Source organism: Dipodomys ordii, unplaced genomic scaffold, assembly GCF_000151885.1.
Source record: "Dipodomys ordii isolate 6190 unplaced genomic scaffold, Dord_2.0 Scaffold2, whole genome shotgun sequence".
Lineage (NCBI taxonomy): Eukaryota > Metazoa > Chordata > Mammalia > Rodentia > Heteromyidae > Dipodomys > Dipodomys ordii.
The window spans coordinates 1,368,174-1,388,667 of NW_012267218.1; the positions used below are offsets into that span (position 1 = coordinate 1,368,174).

General features: G+C 42.6%; 1 protein-coding gene across 1 annotated transcript in view; it reads right to left on the minus strand.

Moving 5' to 3' along the window:
- The window catches only part of Tdrd9 (tudor domain containing 9), a 91,769-nt gene that overhangs the window by 65,446 nt on the left and 5,829 nt on the right, over positions 1–20,494 (minus strand). Inside the window, exons 2-5 of the mRNA XM_013012848.1 lie at positions 12,027–12,133; positions 8,226–8,323; positions 6,019–6,240; positions 3,082–3,204 (exon numbers count right to left, since the gene is read on the minus strand). Of these exons, the coding sequence (XP_012868302.1) occupies positions 3,082–3,204; positions 6,019–6,240; positions 8,226–8,323; positions 12,027–12,133 (550 nt within the window). The remainder of the gene's footprint in view (positions 1–3,081; positions 3,205–6,018; positions 6,241–8,225; positions 8,324–12,026; positions 12,134–20,494) is intronic.

Genomic DNA, 20,494 nt, shown 5'->3' on the forward strand with positions numbered 1-20,494 from the left:
AAAAAAAAAAAATAAAAAAAAAAAAGAAGAAGAAAAGGAGAGCACATTACAAGATGTCAGACAACCACACGTCACTGAGTGGGAAAAGGGATTTTACACACCACGGGAGACTGGAGCTTAACCAGTTCTCTCTGCTCAGTGCAGCTTTCCAGGGGTTAAGAGAAAGCAATCACACCTATTCACAAACCTGGTTCTCTTTAGGGTTTATTGGTATTTGGGAGGACTGATGTGGAGCTTCACTGGCTCTGTCCATTTCAGTTCAGCAGCACCTGCTTAGGGCTCCAGTGATAACCAAGTACACTCTCACCCCTGTCAAGGACTTGTGGGCCAAACCCTTTCTACCATGGTCTAATGACTTACTGTTATTCTAAGCAAAAGCAGGGATGAAGATATGCCAGTCTAATGCTAGTATGTCCCATTAAATCAAGCACTGTGGTATGCAACACAGACCTTCTCCCTGAGGAGAGGGCTTTATCCTGTAAACCTATGGCTGTCTCGCTGTGAGACAGGGAGGTTCTCCAGATAGAATTTTGTGTGTGTGCTGCTACTGGGCTTGAACTTGGGGTGTGCGCTCTGTCCCTGAGCTCAAGGCTAGCTAGCATTCTACCACTTGAGCCACTGTTTTATTTACGGCTTTTTGATGGCTAACTGGAGATGAGTCTCATGAACTTTGCTGCCTAGGCTGGCTTAACTGTGATCCTCGGACCTCAGCCTCCCAAGGAGCTAGGATTATAGGCATGAGCCACTAGTATGGGGCTCAGAATTTTATTTTCCCTTCTGTTGTACTGAGCTCTCCTAGCCATGCACGGAGTAACTGAGTCCTTGGCTTGTTGCAGTGGGAGGCTTGCATAGTCTGGATTCTTGGATGCCTTCCTCTGTATCTCCATCTCATCTCCCTGTGCATATTTATTTCTGTGCAGTGCTGTTGAGGTGCTGCCTGTTGACCTCATATGTTAGCCATGCTCTGGGTCACCTGCTTTTAACCAGCCCAGTTTTCTCAGGGCCATTTTCTGCCTACCCGTGAACTTCAGTTTTATATATCATGGAACATACTAGCATTAGACTGGCATATCTTCATCCCTGCTTTTGCTTAGAATAACAGTAAGTCATTAGACTTTGGCATAAATGCCAAAAGTAGTTGGCATTTATGCATGATGACCAGAAGTCCTCACAGACCACCAGGAAGGTTCATTCTTATTCTACCACATCACCAACTCCAGGCACCTCCTCAATACACGCCTCCTACCAACTCCCTGAGAAAGGAAATCAAGTGATCTCTCCTCAACATTAAGATACCATGCCAGGCACCAGTGGTGCACTCCTATAATCCTAGCTACTCAGGAGGCTGAGATCTGAGAATTGAGACTCAAAAACAGCCCAGACAAACAAATCCTCTCCCAAGAGACTCTTATCTCCAAATAACCAGCAAAAAGCTGGAAGTGGAGATGTGTCCCAGGTAGTAAGAGTGCCAGCCGTGAGTTAAAAAGCTGAATAAGAGCTCCAAGCCCTGAGTTCAAGTTCAGGTAGACACACACACACACACACACACACACACTCCTGCACACACACACACACACACACACACACACACTCCTGCATTTAACTTTTGAATGTATACACTCTTCTTAGACACACACACACACATTCCTGCATTTAACTTGTGAATGTATACACTCTTCTTACCCTGAGGCCATTCCTTCTGGCTCTTTGGCCCACAGAGCCATCAGTCTCCTCCCTACCCCCTGCCTTTCCTGAGCAGAAATGCATACCTCAGCAGACACCAATTTCCCAGGCTAGGAAGTAAGGCCAGGAGCAGAAACTAGTCCTTGATGATTCTTATAAGCATCTGACAAGGCAGCTCTTTCGCATCAATTATTCAAAAAAGTTTACTGAATACAGGATCTGCCTGAAGCTAGCTTATCCTTTTTCAAGAATTCAAAAAGCTAAAAAATGTTATCAGTTTACTCACTTTAAGCTTCTCTGGCTATTTTCAATTTTAGGGCATCTATTTCTTTATAAATTCAAATTATTCCAAAAAGTATGAAAACAGTGCTGTGTATAAACCTAAAACTTCAGGAATAGCCAATCACTTGTCATCATCATCATCATTCAATCACCAGGTGATTCAGTCATGGAGCAGGCAATCCTGTGGTAGAGAAGGGCAGGAGAAATGTACCTCTCCCAGCCACTGCCAGTGTCCCTACCAGGCAGGCCTTTGCAGCGTAGCCAAATTCTGTCCAATCATTTGAAAAAGAAAGCAGTTGATGATTCACTATGGACACACTGTCTGAATCATTCACCTATGTATGTGCAAAAAAGGCTGATAGTCAGCAAGACATCAGATAGGCAGAAGCAGACACAGGCATTATTAGCACTACAGGGTGCTCAACCACTGAGCTATGCTTTATTAGACAAAAACCTATGACTGACTAAAAACTTAAACACATAATGAAGTCCTTGTAAACTCTCCAACTAGGAGTAGCGCTCTCCAACCCAGAGCTGAGACAATCTACCTGCTGAAGGCTGAACAGGCTACAATCTCTGTGCAACTACTCCACTCTGCTAGGAGACAGGCCAGAGCCACCACCGACAGCCCATAATCAAGTGAGGGAACCTGCCACAGTAAAATCTCAGAAGAGCAGAGACCTGGTCTGATCTGGGCTGCAGCCTGCTTGCTGATCAACTCTTGCTCTAAACAAACCATCATTTTCTACTCAGTATCTCATGCATATTGTAGGACAAAGCAAACAGAAAAGACAGAAAATTCACTTTCACAAGAGAGAAAGTATATGTAGACCCAAAGTGTTTTTGTTTTTTTTTGGGGGGTCCAGTCGTGGGGCCTGAACTCTGGGCCTGGGCGCTGTCCCTCAGCTCTACAGCTCAAAGCTAGCACTCTACCACTTGAGCCACAGTGCCACTTCCGGCTTTTTTCTTTTTGCTTGTGTGGTGCTGAGGAATTGAACCCAGGGCCTCATGCATGCAAGGCAAGCGCTCTACCACTGAGCCACTTTCCCAGCCCCAGACCCGAAGTATTTGATGACTGACATTCACTGTGTTGTATAAATAAGGGTAAGTACTCACTTCATCAATGAAGATGTGTGTGAATTCCATCAAACTCTTAGCACTAACAATCTTCTGAAGCAGGACTCCAGTGGTCATGTAAATTAACTTGGTGTCTTCTGTTGCTATTTTCTCTAGCCCTACCTAAAATTGAGGAGGGAACAGAAAAAATAGGAAACATTCCAGCGTAAATGGCCATTTACCTATTGAAAGAGGCTATGTCCATTTTATACAGGAGGTAAGAAAACTAAAAATTGTAGCCAGGTGTTGGTGGCTCATAACCATAATCCTAGCTACTCAGAAGGCTGAGATCTGAGGATCACAGTTCAAAGCCAGCCCAAGGAAGAAAGTCCATGAGACTCTTATCCCCAATCAACCACCAGAAAACCAGAAGTGAAGCTATGGCTCAAAGTGATTAGAGTGCTAGCCATGAGCAAAATAGCTCAGGGACAGCACCCAGAACCTGAAGCCCCATGACCAATAAAAGTAAATAAATAAAAATTATTGGATTTCAGAATATACATAGGATCCAAATTCAAAGTCAAATTATCAAGTAATTTTTAAAATTATTTTCTAGGTGAAGGTAATGTTTTCATGTTCCAACAACTGTGGATAAAGACACCCTAAAAAATACAAATGAGGGGGAGGATGGAATGGGAAGGGGAAACAAAGGAGGAGGCTACAATGCTTGATAAGAAATGTACTCATTATCTTGCTCATGTAATTTTAACCCCTCTGCACAGTATTTTCACAATAAAAAAATAAATAAATACAAATGAAAGAGCCAGGCACCGGTGGCTCACGCCTGTAATCCTAAATACTCAGGAGGCTGAGATCTGAGGATTGCGGTTCAAAGCCAGCCCAGACAGGAAAGTCTGTGAGACTCTTATCTCCAATAAACCACTAGAAAACCGAAAGTGGTGCTATGGCTCAACAGGTAGAGCACTCGCCTTGAGCTGAAGAGCGCAGGGACAGCGCCCAAGCCCAGAGTTAAAGCACACGGCTGACCAAAAAAAAGAATACAAATGAATAATTGCAATGATAAAATTATAAAACCCACGAACCTGAAATTTTTCATTTCCTTTCTATTCAACTGAGAAAGAAATTTAAGATTCTTTAGTTATTTTCTTTTTTTTTCCTTTTCTTTTTTTTGGGGGGGGTCCGGTTGTGGGGCCTGAACTCTGGGCCTGGGCGCTGTCCCTCAGCTCTTCAGCTCAAGGTTAGTTCTCTACCACTTGAGCCACAGCACCCAGGGCCTCATCGAATCCAGGGCCTCATGCATGCAAGGCAAGCGCTCTACCACTGAGCCACCTTCCCGGCCCTCTTTAGTTATTTTCAAGAAATTTAGTTTATTATTTTGGTGATACCTGAATTTTTATTTAATCTTTTCTTTAATTTTGATTTGTGTATATTTGTGGGGGGGGCACGTGCACTGGGGTTTGAATTCAGGGCATGGGCTCTGTCTCTGAGCTTTTTTACTCAAGGCTTGTGCTCTACTACTTGAGCCACAGCTCCACTTCTGGAGCTCCACTTCTGGTTCTTTGGTGGTTAATTGGAGATAAGAGTCTCAGGGGCTTTCCTGCCCAGGCTGGCTCTGAAGCACGATCCTCATATCTCAGCCCTCGGTGTAGCTAGGATTACAGGTGTGAGCCACCTATGCCCAGCTCCTCTATTTACTCTTCCTGTCACAATTGGATGACAGATGCATACCACTGTACCCAATTGTTATTTGAGTTGGAGTCTTACAAACTCCTCCCTCTTCCTCAGACTGGCTTTGAACTGACATCTTCCCAACTGCCATGTAGCCAGTGTAACAACCATGAGCTACAAATATCTACCAGTTTCACTGTTTTTTATATTATGCTACAGTTCTGTAAGTAAACGGTAGTAGTCTAACATCAACTCATATAGAATATAAAACTTTTTAAAAAGTAAAATTTTGTCACTGTTTTTTATTTCTGTACCCTTTGTCTTATATCAGTTTTGAGGAATGGAAGGGGAATCACAGAAATGGTGGGACAAAGGGCAAACCAATTCAACAGTGATGTCCACTAGACACTATGCTAGAAATGAACTTTACAACTTGGGGAGTAAGTGGGTTGACAGAGAGAAAAGTGGGAGAAAATGAGGGAGGGATAACATTGTTAACAAAACAAAAAAACAGCTGGGCATCGGTGGCTCACATCTATAATCCTAGTTACTCAGGAGGCTGAGAACTGAGGATCATGGTTCAAAGCCAGCCTGGGCACAAAAGTCCGTGAGGCTCTTTTCTCCAATAAGCCACTAGAAAACTGGAAATAGTGCTGTGGCTCAAGTGGTAGAGCACTCGCCTTGAGCTGAAGAGTACAGGGACAGTGCTCAGAGTTCAATCCTCATGACTGACAAAAAAAAAAGTCATTACCTGACTTATGTAACTGTAACCCCTTTATATATTACCTTTACAATAAAATTTAAATTTAAAAAAAAAAGAGGAAGCAGGGCACCTGTGGCTCACCCCTGTAATCCTAGCTACTCAAGAGGCTGAGATCTCAAGATCTCAGTTCAAAGCCAGCCCAGGCAGGAAAATACATGAGACTTTCAGGCGTGGGGCCATGAACTCTGGGCCTGGGCACTGTCCCTCAGCTCTACAGCTCAAGGCTAGCACTCTACTACTTGAGCCACAGCGCCACTTCTGGCTTTTTTTTTTTTTCTGCTTATATGGTGCTGAGGAATCAAACCCAGGGCCTCATGTATGCAAGGCAAGTGCTCTACCACTGAGCCACCTTCCCAGCCCCTCCCTGAGACTCTTATCTCCAATAAACCACTAGAAAATTGGAAGTGGCACTGTGGCTCAAGCGGTAGAGCGCTCACCTTGAGCTGAAGAGCACAGGGACAGCACCCAAGCCTATAGTTCAAGCCCCACGACCGACAAAAAAAAAAAAAGAGGAAAAGTTTGGGAATTTTCTCTCCATGTCTCACCTGATAACCCACCAAGCCACCCAGAGTCCAACAGCGTTCTCTACTGATCCACCTGGCGATGCTGCTAGCGCCAATCTTCCGTGGCTGGGTAACCACAATGTTGCAGTAGGTAGAGCGCTGAATGTAATGGTCCAGGATATACTGGGGCAGTTGAGTACTCTTCCCACTGCCTGTGGCACCATGGATAATTACCACAGAATTGCTTTCTATCAAAGAAATAATCTGGAATTTTGAAAGAAAAGTATATTGCAAAATTAGGACAAAATTGACAGCAATAACTACTAGGAAACCTAACACAGGTGAGCTATGCCCAAGCATACCCTGGGCAGAAGTAAGATCCCAGCTCAAAAATAATTAGCAAAAATCAGAGCTGGAAGCACGGCTCAATGGTAAGAACTCCTGTTTAGCAAGTATAAGGCCCTGAGTTCAAAACCCCAGTACCACTAAAAAAAAAAAAGGAAAGAAAGAAAGAAAACACCAAAGTGGAATTTCTACAGCTCTGCATATAAATTCACTTAAAAATTCTATATACAAATCTGGGCACGGGTGGCTCACACCTGTACTCCTAGCTACTCAGGAGGCTAAGATCTGAGGATTGTGGTTCAAAGCCAGCCCAGGCAGAAAAGTCTGTGAGACTCCTATCTCCAATTAACCACCAGGAAACTGGAAGTGATGCTGTGGCTCAAAGTGGTAGAGCATTAGCCTTGAGCAATAGAGCTCAGGGACAGCGCCCAGGCCCAGAGTTTAAACCCCATGACCGGCCAAAAAAAAAATGTGCATGTATAGATGTATATATACACAATATATATGTAAATAATTTGCATGTGACTTACTGAAAATGGAGCTATTTCACTCAAGTGGTTTTTGTTTTGTTTTTGTCGGTTGTAGGCTTGAACTCTGGGCCTGGGCGTTGTCCCTGAGCTCTTCAGCTCAATGTGGGCACTCTACCACTTGAACACAGTGCCAGTTTTCCAGTTTTCTGGGGGTTAAGTGGAAATAAGAGTCTCATGGACATTCCTGCCCCGGCTGGCTTTGAACCGCAATCCTCAGATCTCAGCCTCCTGAACAGCTTGGATTTCAGGTGTGAGCCACCAGCACCTGGCTTTGTATTTTTTTTAATTGCATTTGCAATTCCTCAGTGAATTTTCAGCAACTAACTTCTTCCTATTTTTCTACTTCTAGATGAGTATCCTAAAATGCCAACCTAGCTCTGACCCCATCAGTTCCCTATTCTCCACTCCACTCCATTCTGAATTTATCAAACCCCTCCCTGGATTTTTGCCTGTACTATGAAGGCAGGAGCTTCAAATCTGGGCCTTGAGACCTCAGCTTAGCTTTTTCACTCATGGCTTGTCTCTACTACTTGAGCCATGCTCTCCACATCCAGTTTCTTGCTGGTTAGCTAGAGATAAGAGTTACTCATATTTGTTAGCTTGGTTTGGCTTTGAGCCTCAATCCTCAAATCTCAGCCTTCTGAGTAGCTAGGATTACAGGTGTGAGCTACCAGAGTCCGAGTAAGCATTCTATTCTTACAGCAACTGATAATGGTCAGTGAATTGAAATTAATCTGAATATTGGTATATAAAAATTAATATGTCTACTCTAAGTTGTATGATTCAGTATGAAGCGAAATAAAATGAAACTTAGAACAATTTAGAACATCCCTTTATCTAATTGCTTTTACTACTAGTATAGTTAATAAAGGTTCCAATGACTTACTTTTTTTTTTTTCCAATGACTTACTTTTTTTTTTTCCAATGACTTACTTTTAATCACATCTAATGACATGTTAACTTACTAGAAACTTAACCACTCAACAGCTCCATCTGTCCTGGCATTGACAATAAAATGATGTGTCAGTCAATGAACAGAAAAGGGGTGACACATCAAGGAAACCCCGCAGGGCACACGCTCTCTTCCTAAGGAAGCCTGCAGTGAGTCTCTGAAGGAAGCACTGGTAGAGCAGGCAGGTCTGCCGACGGTGCACAGGGACAGAAAGGGCAGGCTGTGGGTCCAAAACTAGCACAGAGCAGAGGGAAATCGCAGCTATCATCTCGCAGCATCAGGCTAGCCTCCTCTGGGCCAACCTCGAAGCCCCGCACCCTGTGGCCCACACCCCACAGCCCATTTGCACATTGTAAGCCAATAGGGCTGGGCTGCAGACAGTGACTGAAAGCAAAACTACATTATAGTAAAACTAAATTTACCTCTTCCTTACATCGATTTATAGGCAACTCAGGATATTTATAAGTTGTCTCTGTGATACATGTCACATTGCTTAACTTAGCCAAAGGCAGCCTTGGACCTGGATGCAGAGAAAACAAATAAAATGCTGTATCTTATCTGAAAAAAGACAAAATAAACAAGGCAATATTATATATATATATATTATGTATGTACACACATACCTACATGTGTATCTGGCATACCTACACACATGCAAATGCAATGACATGCTCTACAGATGTAGCGTGCAAGCAGGCTCACTACAAACCTGAAAGTCCACTACTTATCATGCAAACAAGCAAACAGAGCTTCCATCCTGCCATCACAACCACCAACGGTGGTGATCTGCCGTGCCTCCTAAGGCAGCCAACGCATGACACACAACACTTGTCACGTGACTAAATAGAAGTCACGAGTTTGTTACCAGATATTCCTTGCTACTGAAAGAAATCAATATCAATAATGACATTAAATAAATCAAACAACTTACAAATTACAATTATGGTGAAAAGGGGTAACTGTACTTAGCTAAAAAAAATACTAGAAGAACAACAGAGGAAGTCAATATGACCAAAGTACATAATGTACAAGGTATATCAAAAAGAAACCACTGTGTACAATTAATACACACTCTAACCATCCCACCTATCAGTGTCCTCCTGTAAATCCACGCTGCTTGGTTACAGGACAAACCTAAGGGGCGTCTTGCCCCCACATGACCAGCTGAGGAGGCAGCAAAATTCATGGATGATTCCTTTCACTGGAAAGCAAACTGTACTCCCAAAGTAAGTAAACCCTTAAACCTCCAGTCTCTCTCCCAATTCATTCCTCTTCTTGCCCCCCTTCCCTTCCCCTTCTTTTTATCTCAACAGCTCCTCCCTGCCATTGTCCCATCTGATAAACACACAGCCATGACTTTCATAACTACTCTACTAATACCTAATTAAAGTGTGGCTATTTTTCTATAGGTATTTTTTTCTTTTCTAGTGCTGAGGATCAAGCCACAGGCTTTACATCCCAGTACCCTATTTTCCTGTGTGTGTGTGTGTGTGTGTGTGTGTATGTATGGTATATGTACGTGCATAGATAGTATGTGTGTTATGTGTGTGGTGTGTATGTAGTATGAAAGTTCACATGCATATCACACACACACATACACACATACACACACAGAGGGGGGACCGGGAATGCTGCTAGGACCTCCAAAGCCTAAAAAAGCAGTCTTGCACAGAGCCACATCACAACCTCTTTTTCCTGTATCTGAACAAAAGTTCTTGTTTTCAATCTCATCAACAGAGTTCTGTTGTAGCTTCAATGTAACAAACACCCCTCAGTGGGAACATGTTCTTCCTGAGGCTTTGTGAGCTCAGAAAAAGCTCCTGGAAAGTCCAGCCTGGTCGGGCTTCCCAGGCCTCTGACTACCCCTCACCTAGGCTCACGGACTTGGGGACATTACAGGACCACACCTCCCTCTCCTCCACCCCCTCCCAGCCTGCTCTCGCTCTAGAAAGACAATCAGGAAGCAGAAGACCCTCCTGATGGTGGGGCAAGGCAGGGGAACAGCCTGGGACTGACAGGGAGTGAGTGCGAGGGGAGAGGTAACAGGTTTCTTTGAGGAAGACAGAAAAGGAGATAGCTGTATGTTGTGCGAAGGCACAGCGCATCCAGCCCTGCCTGGTTCCCAAGCTGCTGCTACATGAGTCCTGATAGTTGTGACAATACAACTGTGACTTACATTTTGAAGGTTGCTACTTAGAGACAGAAATTTTACAGGAAATAAAATGTCAAACTCGCCGCACTGTCTGAAAGATAACCCTTGTCCATGTGGCACAGAAAACACTACCTGACATTTTGAGGTCACTGGCTGGAGCAGACCCTGCACAGAACAAGCCCCACCTCCACGCCCACTGCCCCAGGGTAAGAGCAGAAACATTCACAACTGTGTGGCTCTAACAGCTTTGTGCTAACAACAAAGGAAAAGGAAAAGCATCAAGGATAATTTAAGGCAAATCAATTGGTAACATATGCCAAAGTGAAGCCCAAAATAACATAAAAATATCCCCAAATCTGTTATTCTCTTTTTTTCCATAATCTCTTTACCCTAGGTTATTAACATTAAAAGGTTTTACTTGAGCTAGGAAAAAATAGAAACATAAAAAGAGTTAGTTCTCTTCCCTTGGCTACCCCAACATAATACCATTGACCAGATTTTTTTAAAAAACAAATTTCTGTAATTAGAAGTTCCAGACAGTACATACAGATTTAAATTAATGAGCAATGCGTTAGCTCATATAGAGAACATGACAGCATTTCTTGTCTTATAATGCATACAGAAAATAAGTTGAATAGTTGCATTTCTAGCTTAACCATGAAATTAAATATTTAAAATAGATAATTACAGGTCCCTTTCTCCAAGGATGGGTGGTATTTTGCATGCAAAGCTATACTTCACTCCAAGAGGGAGGAATTTTGTCTTTTCAATTCAGTAGAAAAGCTAAGGATGGAGGTGGGGGGAAACCACTAAAAATATCCCAAACCAAAAAGGAGGCTTTACTGTGACACACCAGGACAAGTTCTAAGCGGCCAAGTGGACAAGAGCCCTGAGGAGTTCAGTCTGGAGCCAGGCTCCCACTGTTAGGAAAGATTCCATTTCTCAATGCTATTCAGACACTGCATTTCCTTAAAACTACATAAAATGATTCTCCTGCTCCCCTCAAAAACCATGAGACTGTACTCGGTCCATTTGGAAAATCTTGCCACCTCAAAATCCTTAAGGCCCTTTTACCATGAAAGTAGCACATGTAAAGGTTGTGGGGAGTAGAACAGGGACCTCTCAGGAGGAGCTATTATCCAGGCTCCTACACCCATCCTACTGCCCTTCAAGAATGGCCCTCCTTCAGAGCTGGATGGCAGGCTTTCTCTCATCAAAAGGCTTCTGCACAGCTTTCCCTCGACCCTAACTCCGCTCTGCCTTGCTATGTCCTACCACCCACCCTCCCACTCTAAGCCCAACTCTCCCTCACCTGACAGGCTTATTTTGTACCCCTAGAACTATCTTTCAGTGCTGTACACAAGTATCACAAAGCTATAACTGGTACAGAACCAAACACTAGGAAGATAACTAAATCACCACACTTCCCCCTGGGAAGGGGAACTTAAGAATGACTTGTTACTTTTTATTTTACACATTTCTGCTTTAATTTTTTATTTAAGACTCTTTTAACAACTTTGTTGTTTTGTTCTTTTGTTGACAGTACTAGGGATTGAACTCAGGGCCTTGAGCTTTACTTGCTAGACAGATGCTCTACCACCTGAGCCAATGCATCAGTCTAAAGTGTCTAAATTAACCATTATTAGTTTTCCAAACTATATTTAAGATAGACAAAAAACTGTCATACATCCCAAAAGATACCCTGAATTACAAAGTAATATGGATTTCTTACTTTGACTAATACTATATTAAACATTTTAGAATATAATGTTTTAACATATAAATTACTCATACTTTTTTTTTTGTCAGTCATGGGGCTTGAACTCTGGGCCTGAGCACTGTCCCTCAGCTCTTCAGCTCAAGGCTAACACTCTACCACTTGAGCTACAGCGCCACTTTTGGTTTTCTGGTGGTTTATTGAAGATAAAAGAGTTTCACAGACTTTCCTACCCAGGCTGGCTTTGAATTGCAATCCTCAGATCTCAGCCTCCTGAGTAGCTAGGATTATAGGCGTGAGCCACTGGTGCCCGGCTACTCATACATTTTATGGTATTTAAAAATAACTTGTTACCTGGTCCACTGGTTGGTGGATCACTGCCATACATATCGAGTTCTTGTGCTTCAAGTTGTCTGTACTTGTTAATGTACTCTGTTTCTGAGCTCTTCTGGCTGAGTGACCTAAAAGGAATAGCAAAATTGGGCTATTTCCAAGAAGCTATCACACTTCTCTGTGTGCCTGAGAAATTCCAAACATTATTATATTGGTACGGATAAAATGCAAACCATCAGTAAGCAAATGAAAATATGCCCAATTCCAAGTGACCAGATAAAGGCATATTAAAACAACAGGAATACACTTTTCATCCACTAAGTTTGCAGACAGTGAAAACTCTCGGGGGGAGGGGAGAGGCTGGGAAGGGATGTGAAGGGTAAACCAAAGGAAGAGGCTGCAATGCTTGGTAAGAAATGTACGCATTATCCTGCCCATGTAATTGTAACCCCTCTGTACAGTATGTTCACAAATAAAAAATAAATTAATTAATTAAAAATTAAAAAAAAAAGAAAACTCTCTGCACATTTATGTGGGAGGGCAGTGGTGTGACCATCATCTTAATGGGCAATCTGCAGCACCTCCCAAATACTAACCTATCACTTTGCCTCAATCTTCCTTATTGGAAATGCTCACATGTAAACAAAGGCACATGCGCAGACACACAGAAGCTTCTGCTTCTAGCAGTGGAAGGTTACCTTTATGTGAGGCATTGTCTTAGTCACAAGGGATGGTACCAAAAGTCTTGTCCCCGTGAAACTGGGGTTTTGTTCCCTAGAACAAAACCCCAGTAAGACGCTGACTAGTGATATGGAGAAAAATAAAACAGCACAAGGATATAAAGAATTACAGGAACTAAGCTCATGCTTCTAATCTTATCTGCTCAGCAGGATGAGATCTGAGGATCAAAGTTCAAAGCCAACTGAGCAGGAAAGTCCATAAGACTTTTATCTTCAATTAAGCACCAAAAAACCGGAAGTAGAGCTGTGGCTCAAGTGGTAGAGTGCTAGCTTTTAGCAAAAGAAGTTCAGGGACACTGGAAGTGGTTCTGAGGCTCAAAGCACAAGCCCTGAACAAGAAGAGTTGAAGAAAAACTCCCAGAACCCATTTTCAAGCCCCACAACTGCCTAAAACAAAATAAAGCTTAGGAACACAACCAGACCCTGAGCTCAATCTCCATTTCTGGCACACACACAAATAAAAAGAATTCCAGGAGAAAGGACATCTTTTCATAACATTAGTAATAATCGAACCTTTGTACAATTCTGTGAAAATAACAATAAAAATAGTAAGATAACTGAAAACTGAAAAAATGTCCAACTTAAAACTATTGGGTGGGGAGGATTGGGGGGGGGAAGATGGGAAGGGATGGGAAGGGGAAACAAAGGAGGAGGCTACAATGCTTGATAAGAAATGTACTCAAGGGGCTGGGAAGGTAGCTCAGCAGTAGAGTGTATGCCTTGCAAGAAATGTACTCATTATCTTGCCCATGTAATTGTAACCCCTTTGTACAGTATTTTCACACAAAAAAAATGACAAAGGAAAAAAAACTATGGTACACCCCTCCTTAATACATATCATTTTTAATAATGTCATAGCTCTATTCAGGATATACATCACAACTCCCAAAATTTTACCTTAAGTAGATAATTTTAATTATGTATAGACCATGTATATTGTTATCAGTGGCTAATTTATGTACACTGTTGACAGAAAAGAAGCTTTACAAAAATGATTCCTAAAATTTGAGACAATGTAACAGTAAATTTTGTGTTCATTTAAGTGGGATAAGGGATGTCTAGATATCTGATACCATTTCCAGCTATATCTTGTGCTTCTGAAGAGATTGTCATCTGAACTAAGAAACTTTTTTTTTTTAATTGGCCATGGGGCTTGAACTCTGGCCTGAGATAGCACTCCACCACTTGAGCCACACTTCTGGTTTTCTAGTGATTAACTGGAGGTAAGAGTCTCACAAACTTTCCTGCCTGGGCTGGCTTTGAACCACGATCCTCAGATCTCAGCCTCCTGAGTAGCTAGGATTACAGGCGTGAGCCACCAGCACTGGCTAGAGACTTCCTTCTCTTGCTTGTGGATACTCAAGTTTATCTAGCACCATTTGTTGAAAAAAATTTCTTCTTCCCAATAAATGTACTTGGCATCCTTCTGACTATTTATACTCAGGGGTTTACTGCTGGGCTCTCTATTCTACTATCTGTATTCCTTTATGTAGTAGTACAATGCTTTAAGTGATGTAGCTTTGTACTAAGTTTTTTTGTTGTTTTGTTTTGTCGGTCATGGGGCTTGAACTCTGGGCTTGGGCACTATCCCTCAGCTCTTCAGCTCAAGGCCAGTGCTCTACCACTTGAGCCATAGCGCCACTTCCAAGTTTCTAGTGGTTTGCTGGAGGTAAGAGTCTCACAGTCTTTTCTGCCTGGACTGCCTCTGAGCCACATCCTCAGATCTCAGCCTCCTAAGTAGCTAGGATTATAGGCATGAGCCGCCGCCACCCGGCTTGTACTAAATTTTTAAGTCAGGAAGTGTGAGTTCTTTTTCAAGATTGTTCTAGCTACCTGTGTCCCTTCCTTGAAATCACACATGAATTTTATAAAGAGTTTTTCTATTTCAAAAAAATAGTTATTGTATTTTCAACAGAGATTGCATTGAATTTGTACCAACACCTTAATATAAAACCTTCTAACATAAAAACAGAATGTGTCTCTACTTATTTGCATTAATTCTTTAAACAATGTTTTGTACTTTTCATTAAAAGGTTTTTCCTTTCTTTGGCTAAAAAGGGAAAACTACTTAGTTTTCTCTTTGGTGCTTGTATAGATATTCCTTCTCAGGTTGTTCAGAAATATAACTGAATTTTGTGTGTTGACTATATCCTGCTATTTTATTAACTCATTTATTGGTTCAATAGGTTTGGAGCTTCTTTGATGTCTTCTAGATATAACATAATATCATCTATAAATAGGTAATTTTACCTCTTATCATCCAAGTTAGATGCTTTGTCAATCTAATGATAGAGATTCTCAAATGACAAGTTCAACTGACAATAAGCATGACAGTTGCAAACATGAGACAGTAAACTACTGGCCTATTCAGGAGGCAAGAGGAAGATGAGATTGTGTTTTATGCATGCTCTCTTTTTCAGTACAGTGAATCACACTCAGGACCACATCGATGCCAGGCAAGCACTCTACCACTGGGCTCAGTCCCCAGTCACAAACAAGGGATTTTTCTGTCTGTTGGGAGTGTTGGGGTTTGAATCCAGGGCTTCATGTTTGCTAGCAGGTGGTCTTGCTACCTTTTCTTTGCTTTTTCTTTTCTTTTGGTCAGTCATGGGGCTTGAACTCTGGGCTTGGGCGCTGTCCTTGAGCTCTTCAGCTCAAGGCAAGTGCTCTACCGCTTGAGCCACAAGGCCACTTCCGGTTTTCTAGTGGGGGGGGGGTTCTATTGGAGATAAGGGTCTCACGGACTTTCCTGCCCGGGCTGGCTTTGAACCACAATCCTCACATCTCAGCCTCCTGAGTAGCTAGGATTACAGGTGTGAGCCACCAAGTGCCCGGCTTCTTTTCTTTACCGGTACTGAAGCCTGACTCAGGACCTCAGACTTGCTCTGCTTTTCCATTCATGGCTGTCATTCTACTAATTGAACCACACTTCCACTTCTGGCTTTTAGCTAGTTTGTTTTTTGGGGTTTTTTTGTCCATCATGGGGCTTGAACTCTAGGCTTGGGCACTGTCCCTCAGCTCTTCAGTTCAAGGCAAGCGCTCCACCACTTGAGCCACAGCGCCACTTCTGGTTTTCTAGTGCTTTATTGGAGATAAGAGTCTCACAGACTTTCCTGCCTGGGCTGGCTTTGAACTGTGATCCTCAGATCTCAGCCTCCTGAGTATGAGGTAGTTATTTTGAGGTAAGAGTATCAAAGACTTATCTGCTTAGGCTGGATCCAAACTTCGACCCTCAAATCTCAGCCTTCCCAGCCTAGTTTTATAGGCATGATGCACTGGCACCCTGCTACATGGGTTATTTTTGAGATAAACTCTCACTTTTTATCCTGGCCACTGCCAGGACCACGTTTTACCTATTCTACACTTCCCATTGTAGCTAACATGACAGGCATGCGTCACCATGCCCAGGGCCTTCCACTGAAATGGGTATCGATAACTTTCCTGCCAGATGTAGCCAGGAACCACGATGCTCCCAGCCTCAGCTTCCTGCATAGCTCAGATGACAAGCATGTGCCAACACACAAAGCTATTGGTTGAGAAGGAGATTTCATCAATGTTTCTGTATGGCTAGCCTCAAACTGAATTCAGCCTCCAAATAACCAGGATTTTTGAAGCATGAGCCACTGGTGACCAGCTAAAACAAGAATTTTTAAAGTAAAATGAAGAAAAAGAAAACATGGGTTACTGGGCTTTTCACCGGAGTTGATTTAGTTCAAGACAGTGTAAGACAGTTTCAGGCAAAGCAAGTGTTCTTATAAATCTGTTCAGCTGTCTTTGAACTCACAGAGCAAGCTGAAGTGGGAAAAGTCTTTTGTAAAAGTTCTACTTAGCCTTCAGTGAGGCTTTGTAATACCACAAGCATGCACAAGTGGTCTTCCTTGAATCTATTTTGTGTTTGACACAATGAGTCCATCTTGATTTTGAAAACATTCCCAATTTTTTTTTTTTTTTTTTGCCCAAGTGCTCTGGGTATAAGTTCCAATGCTACATTGAAGTGGTGAGACTGGGCATCCTTGTTTTGTTCCTGATCTTAGGAGAAATATGTCAATAGTGGACTTTTCACAAATGTCATTCATTTTCATATGTGGCACTCATATATGGTTGACAGTTTATCTTTACATGTAGTTTGCCAAGTACTAAAACCACCCCCAAAGAAATGTGATCTTTGAATTTCAAAAATTGAACCAACAACCCAGAAATTTAATTTCTATAGCAAAAGACCTGAAACCAAAGATTCTTCTTCTCACAATGAAAAAGACTTTCATTGCAATCCAATGCCCTTAAAACCTGTATTCGAGAGCCTTGACTTTAATGCCTGGAAGGTTGTTCCTGGCACGTTAGTTTGCCTTCCAAGGTTCCTAATTTTGTATTTCCAGACTTAGTCTTTTATCTGCTTTCTTATACACCCTGAAGTCTGGTGTTTTGTTGTTGATTTTTGTCAGCTGTGGGGCTTGAACTCTGGGCCTGGGCATTGTCCCTGAGCTCTTCAGCTCAAGGTGAGTACTCTACCACCTGAGCCACAGCACCACTTCACTTTTCTGGTGGTTTATTCGAGGTAAGAGTCTCATGGACTTTCTTGACTGGACTGGCTTTAAACCGCAATCCTCAGAACTGAGTAGCTAGGACTACAGGTGTGAGCCACCGGTGCCTGTAAAACTTTAAGTTTTACATATGCACATTTATATTACAAATGTGATCCCCTTTCACTTGTGTCTTAAATTTTTCTAGTTAGCTAATAAGATACATTCTAAAAAAAATCATGACAAAAACCAAACCTAAAATATTTAACAGTATTAACAATATAAAACTTGTCTTCTAAGCTGGGTGCCCATGGCTCATGTCTGTGATCCCAGCTACTCAGGAGGCTGAGATCTGAGGATCACTGTTCAAACCAGCCTTGGCAGGAAAGTCTGTAAGACGCTTATCTCCAATTAGCCACTAGGAAACCAGAAGTGGTGCTGTGGCTCAAGTGGTAGAGCACTCGCCTTGAGCTGAAGAGCTCACAGACAGCACCCAGGCCCAGAGTTCAAGCCCCACAAAAACAAAACTTGTCCTATGAGGGCTGGGAAGGTGGCTCAATGGTACAGCACTTGCCTTGCATGCCTGAGGCCCTGGGTTCGATTCCTCAGCACCACATAAGCAGAAAAAAAAAGCCGGAAGTGGCACTGTGGCTCAAGTGGTAGAGTGCTAGCCTTGAGCTGAAGAGCTGAGGACAGCGCCCAGGCCCAGAGTTCAGGCCCCATGACCGGACCCAAAAAAAAAAATATATATATATATATATTATATATATATATATATATATATATATGTTGTGATTCATTTAAAACAATTCATTTATTTTAGTAAGTGAAACCCAATATTAATCTGGTTTTACCATGATAAACAGAAAAGAAATAATGTTCCTTCTCCTGATCTACAACTTTACATGTTCCCCATCTACACAGCAGTAGAACACTTGAGAGAATGACGATTAAGTTACTTCTTCAACCTAATAATTTCAGGAGCATAAAAAATAAAATTTTAAAAAATAGCACACACCAAGTACTAGACAAATTGGTTCATAAAAATATGTTCAAAGGAAGGTTCATACAGATAAGTTCACAGCCAAGGTGGTTGGTCAAGTTCTGTGAAGATCAGGCACAAGCAGTGGGCCTCAGTGGCTACATAGGTATCCAATAAGTCAAGTGGAGAAGGGAATGGCCTTCAGAAGTTGCATGGTTCAGCACACTGACCTTTAAATGATGTCTGCTAAAGGACACGTGGACACACATGGGGACAAGGACAAGGACACACACACACACACACACACACACACACACAGAGAGAAAGATTTTTTTTGACCCTCACATCTGAAGGAAAAACTTTCAGTAGTTAAATAACAAGGGGGGATCTACAGTGACCTCACACGTCTCTTCCCTTGGAAGGCTCTAGGGTTGTGGCCTACAACCCTCTAAGCCACAACAGACAACAATAAATATCTGTTGAGCAATTACAGTAGAGGAGAGTGAAAATCTAACCAGAAAACAGAGAGAAAGCTAGGCATAAGTGGCTCATGCCTACTGTAATCCTAACCACGATCTCGGGATCACAGTTCAAAGCCAATCTGGGCAGGAAAGTCTGTGAGACTCTCATCTCCAATTAACAATCAGAAAACTAAAAGTGGAGCTGTGACTCAAAGTAGCAGAGAGCTGGCAAGCCTTAAGCAAAGCAGCTCAGGCCCAGCACTCAGGCCCTGAGTTCAAGTCCCACAACCAGCAAAAAAAAAAAAAGAAAGAAAGAAAGAAAACAAGGAGAAGAGTAAGCTAGAGGGCTAGAAATGTGGCTCAGTGGTAGAGTGCTTGCCTAGCATGCATGAAGCCCTAGGTTCAATTCCTCAGTACCACATACACAGTAAAAAGCCAGAAGTGGTGCTACGGCTCAAGCAGTAGAGCACAAGCCTTGAGCAAAAGAAGCTTAGGGACAGTGCCCAGGCCCAGCGTTCAAGCCCCAGAACTGCAAAAAAAAAAAAAAAAAGGAACCCCCACACACACACACCGAAAAGAAGAGTAAACTAAAATAAGAGTTCAAAGGAAGAATAAAAACAAGGAGAGGGGGCTGGAAAGGTGGTGGGAAGGTGGCTCAGTGATAGAGTGCTTGCCTTGCATGCAAGAGCTGAGGCACAGCACCCAGAGTTCAGACCCCCCAAGACCGACAAAAAAAAAAAACAAGGAGAGAATGTTGATGAAGAAAAATTGGGTTGTCATAACTGATCTCTGAAAAAGAGAACAATGTGGCTCCATGGAAAAGAGGAAGAATAAGCATTTGAGAAAATCAGTGTAGGGGCTGGAAGATGGCTCTGGGGTAGAATACTTGCCTTGCATGCACAAGGCCCTGAGTTCGATTCCTCAGCACCACATAAGCAGAAAGAGCCGGAAGTGGCATTGTGGCTCAAGTGATAGAGTGCTAGCCTTAGCTGAAGAGCTCAGGGACAGCGTCCAGGCCCAGAGTTCAGGCCCCAAGACCGAAAAAGGAAAAAGAAAAAAGCAAATCAGTCTAATCAAACCTGAGGCGCAGTAAGTAAGCTTAACACATACAGGACAGTGGGCTTGGCACTGGAGTAGAGCAAGAGAAAAAGACAGATAAGAAATGATAATGCAACACTGCAGAAGGTCTGGGACAGAAATCAAATTAATGTTCCATTTCCAACATATGCTGATATTTTATTACCATTTCAAGGGAAGACATTCCTAAGCAGTAAAAAGAAGGTGGCAAGATTCTGTGATTTTGTTAGGTTATTTCTGTCATGATAAACTTCCTTTCACAGACCCATCTGTCAGGATAATGAATCCTGACATCTGGCTTTTTCTGGTCCATGAGTAATAGGAGCTGTAGAAGACCACACACATCCTTCTTGACCACCTATGACACACTGGTCAGATGTGAACAATGTATATTCTTCACAGCTCATTGGAAAGGAGAAACAACAAAAGAAGCAAGCATTATGAGAAGTAAAGCCACTGTATATAGTCACTTTAGACAGAGTTGGAGAGTAAAGGAGGGCTGGGAAGGTGGCTCAGTGGAAGAGTGCTTGCCGTGCATGTATGAGGCTCTGGGTTTCATTCCTCAGCACCACATAAGCAGAAAAAGCCAGAAGTGGCGTTGTGGCTCAAGTAGTAAAGTGCTGGCCTTGAGCTGAAGAGCTGAGGGACAGTACCCAGGCTCAGAGTTCAAGCCCAGGACTGGCAAAAAGAGAGAGACAGAGAGAGTAAA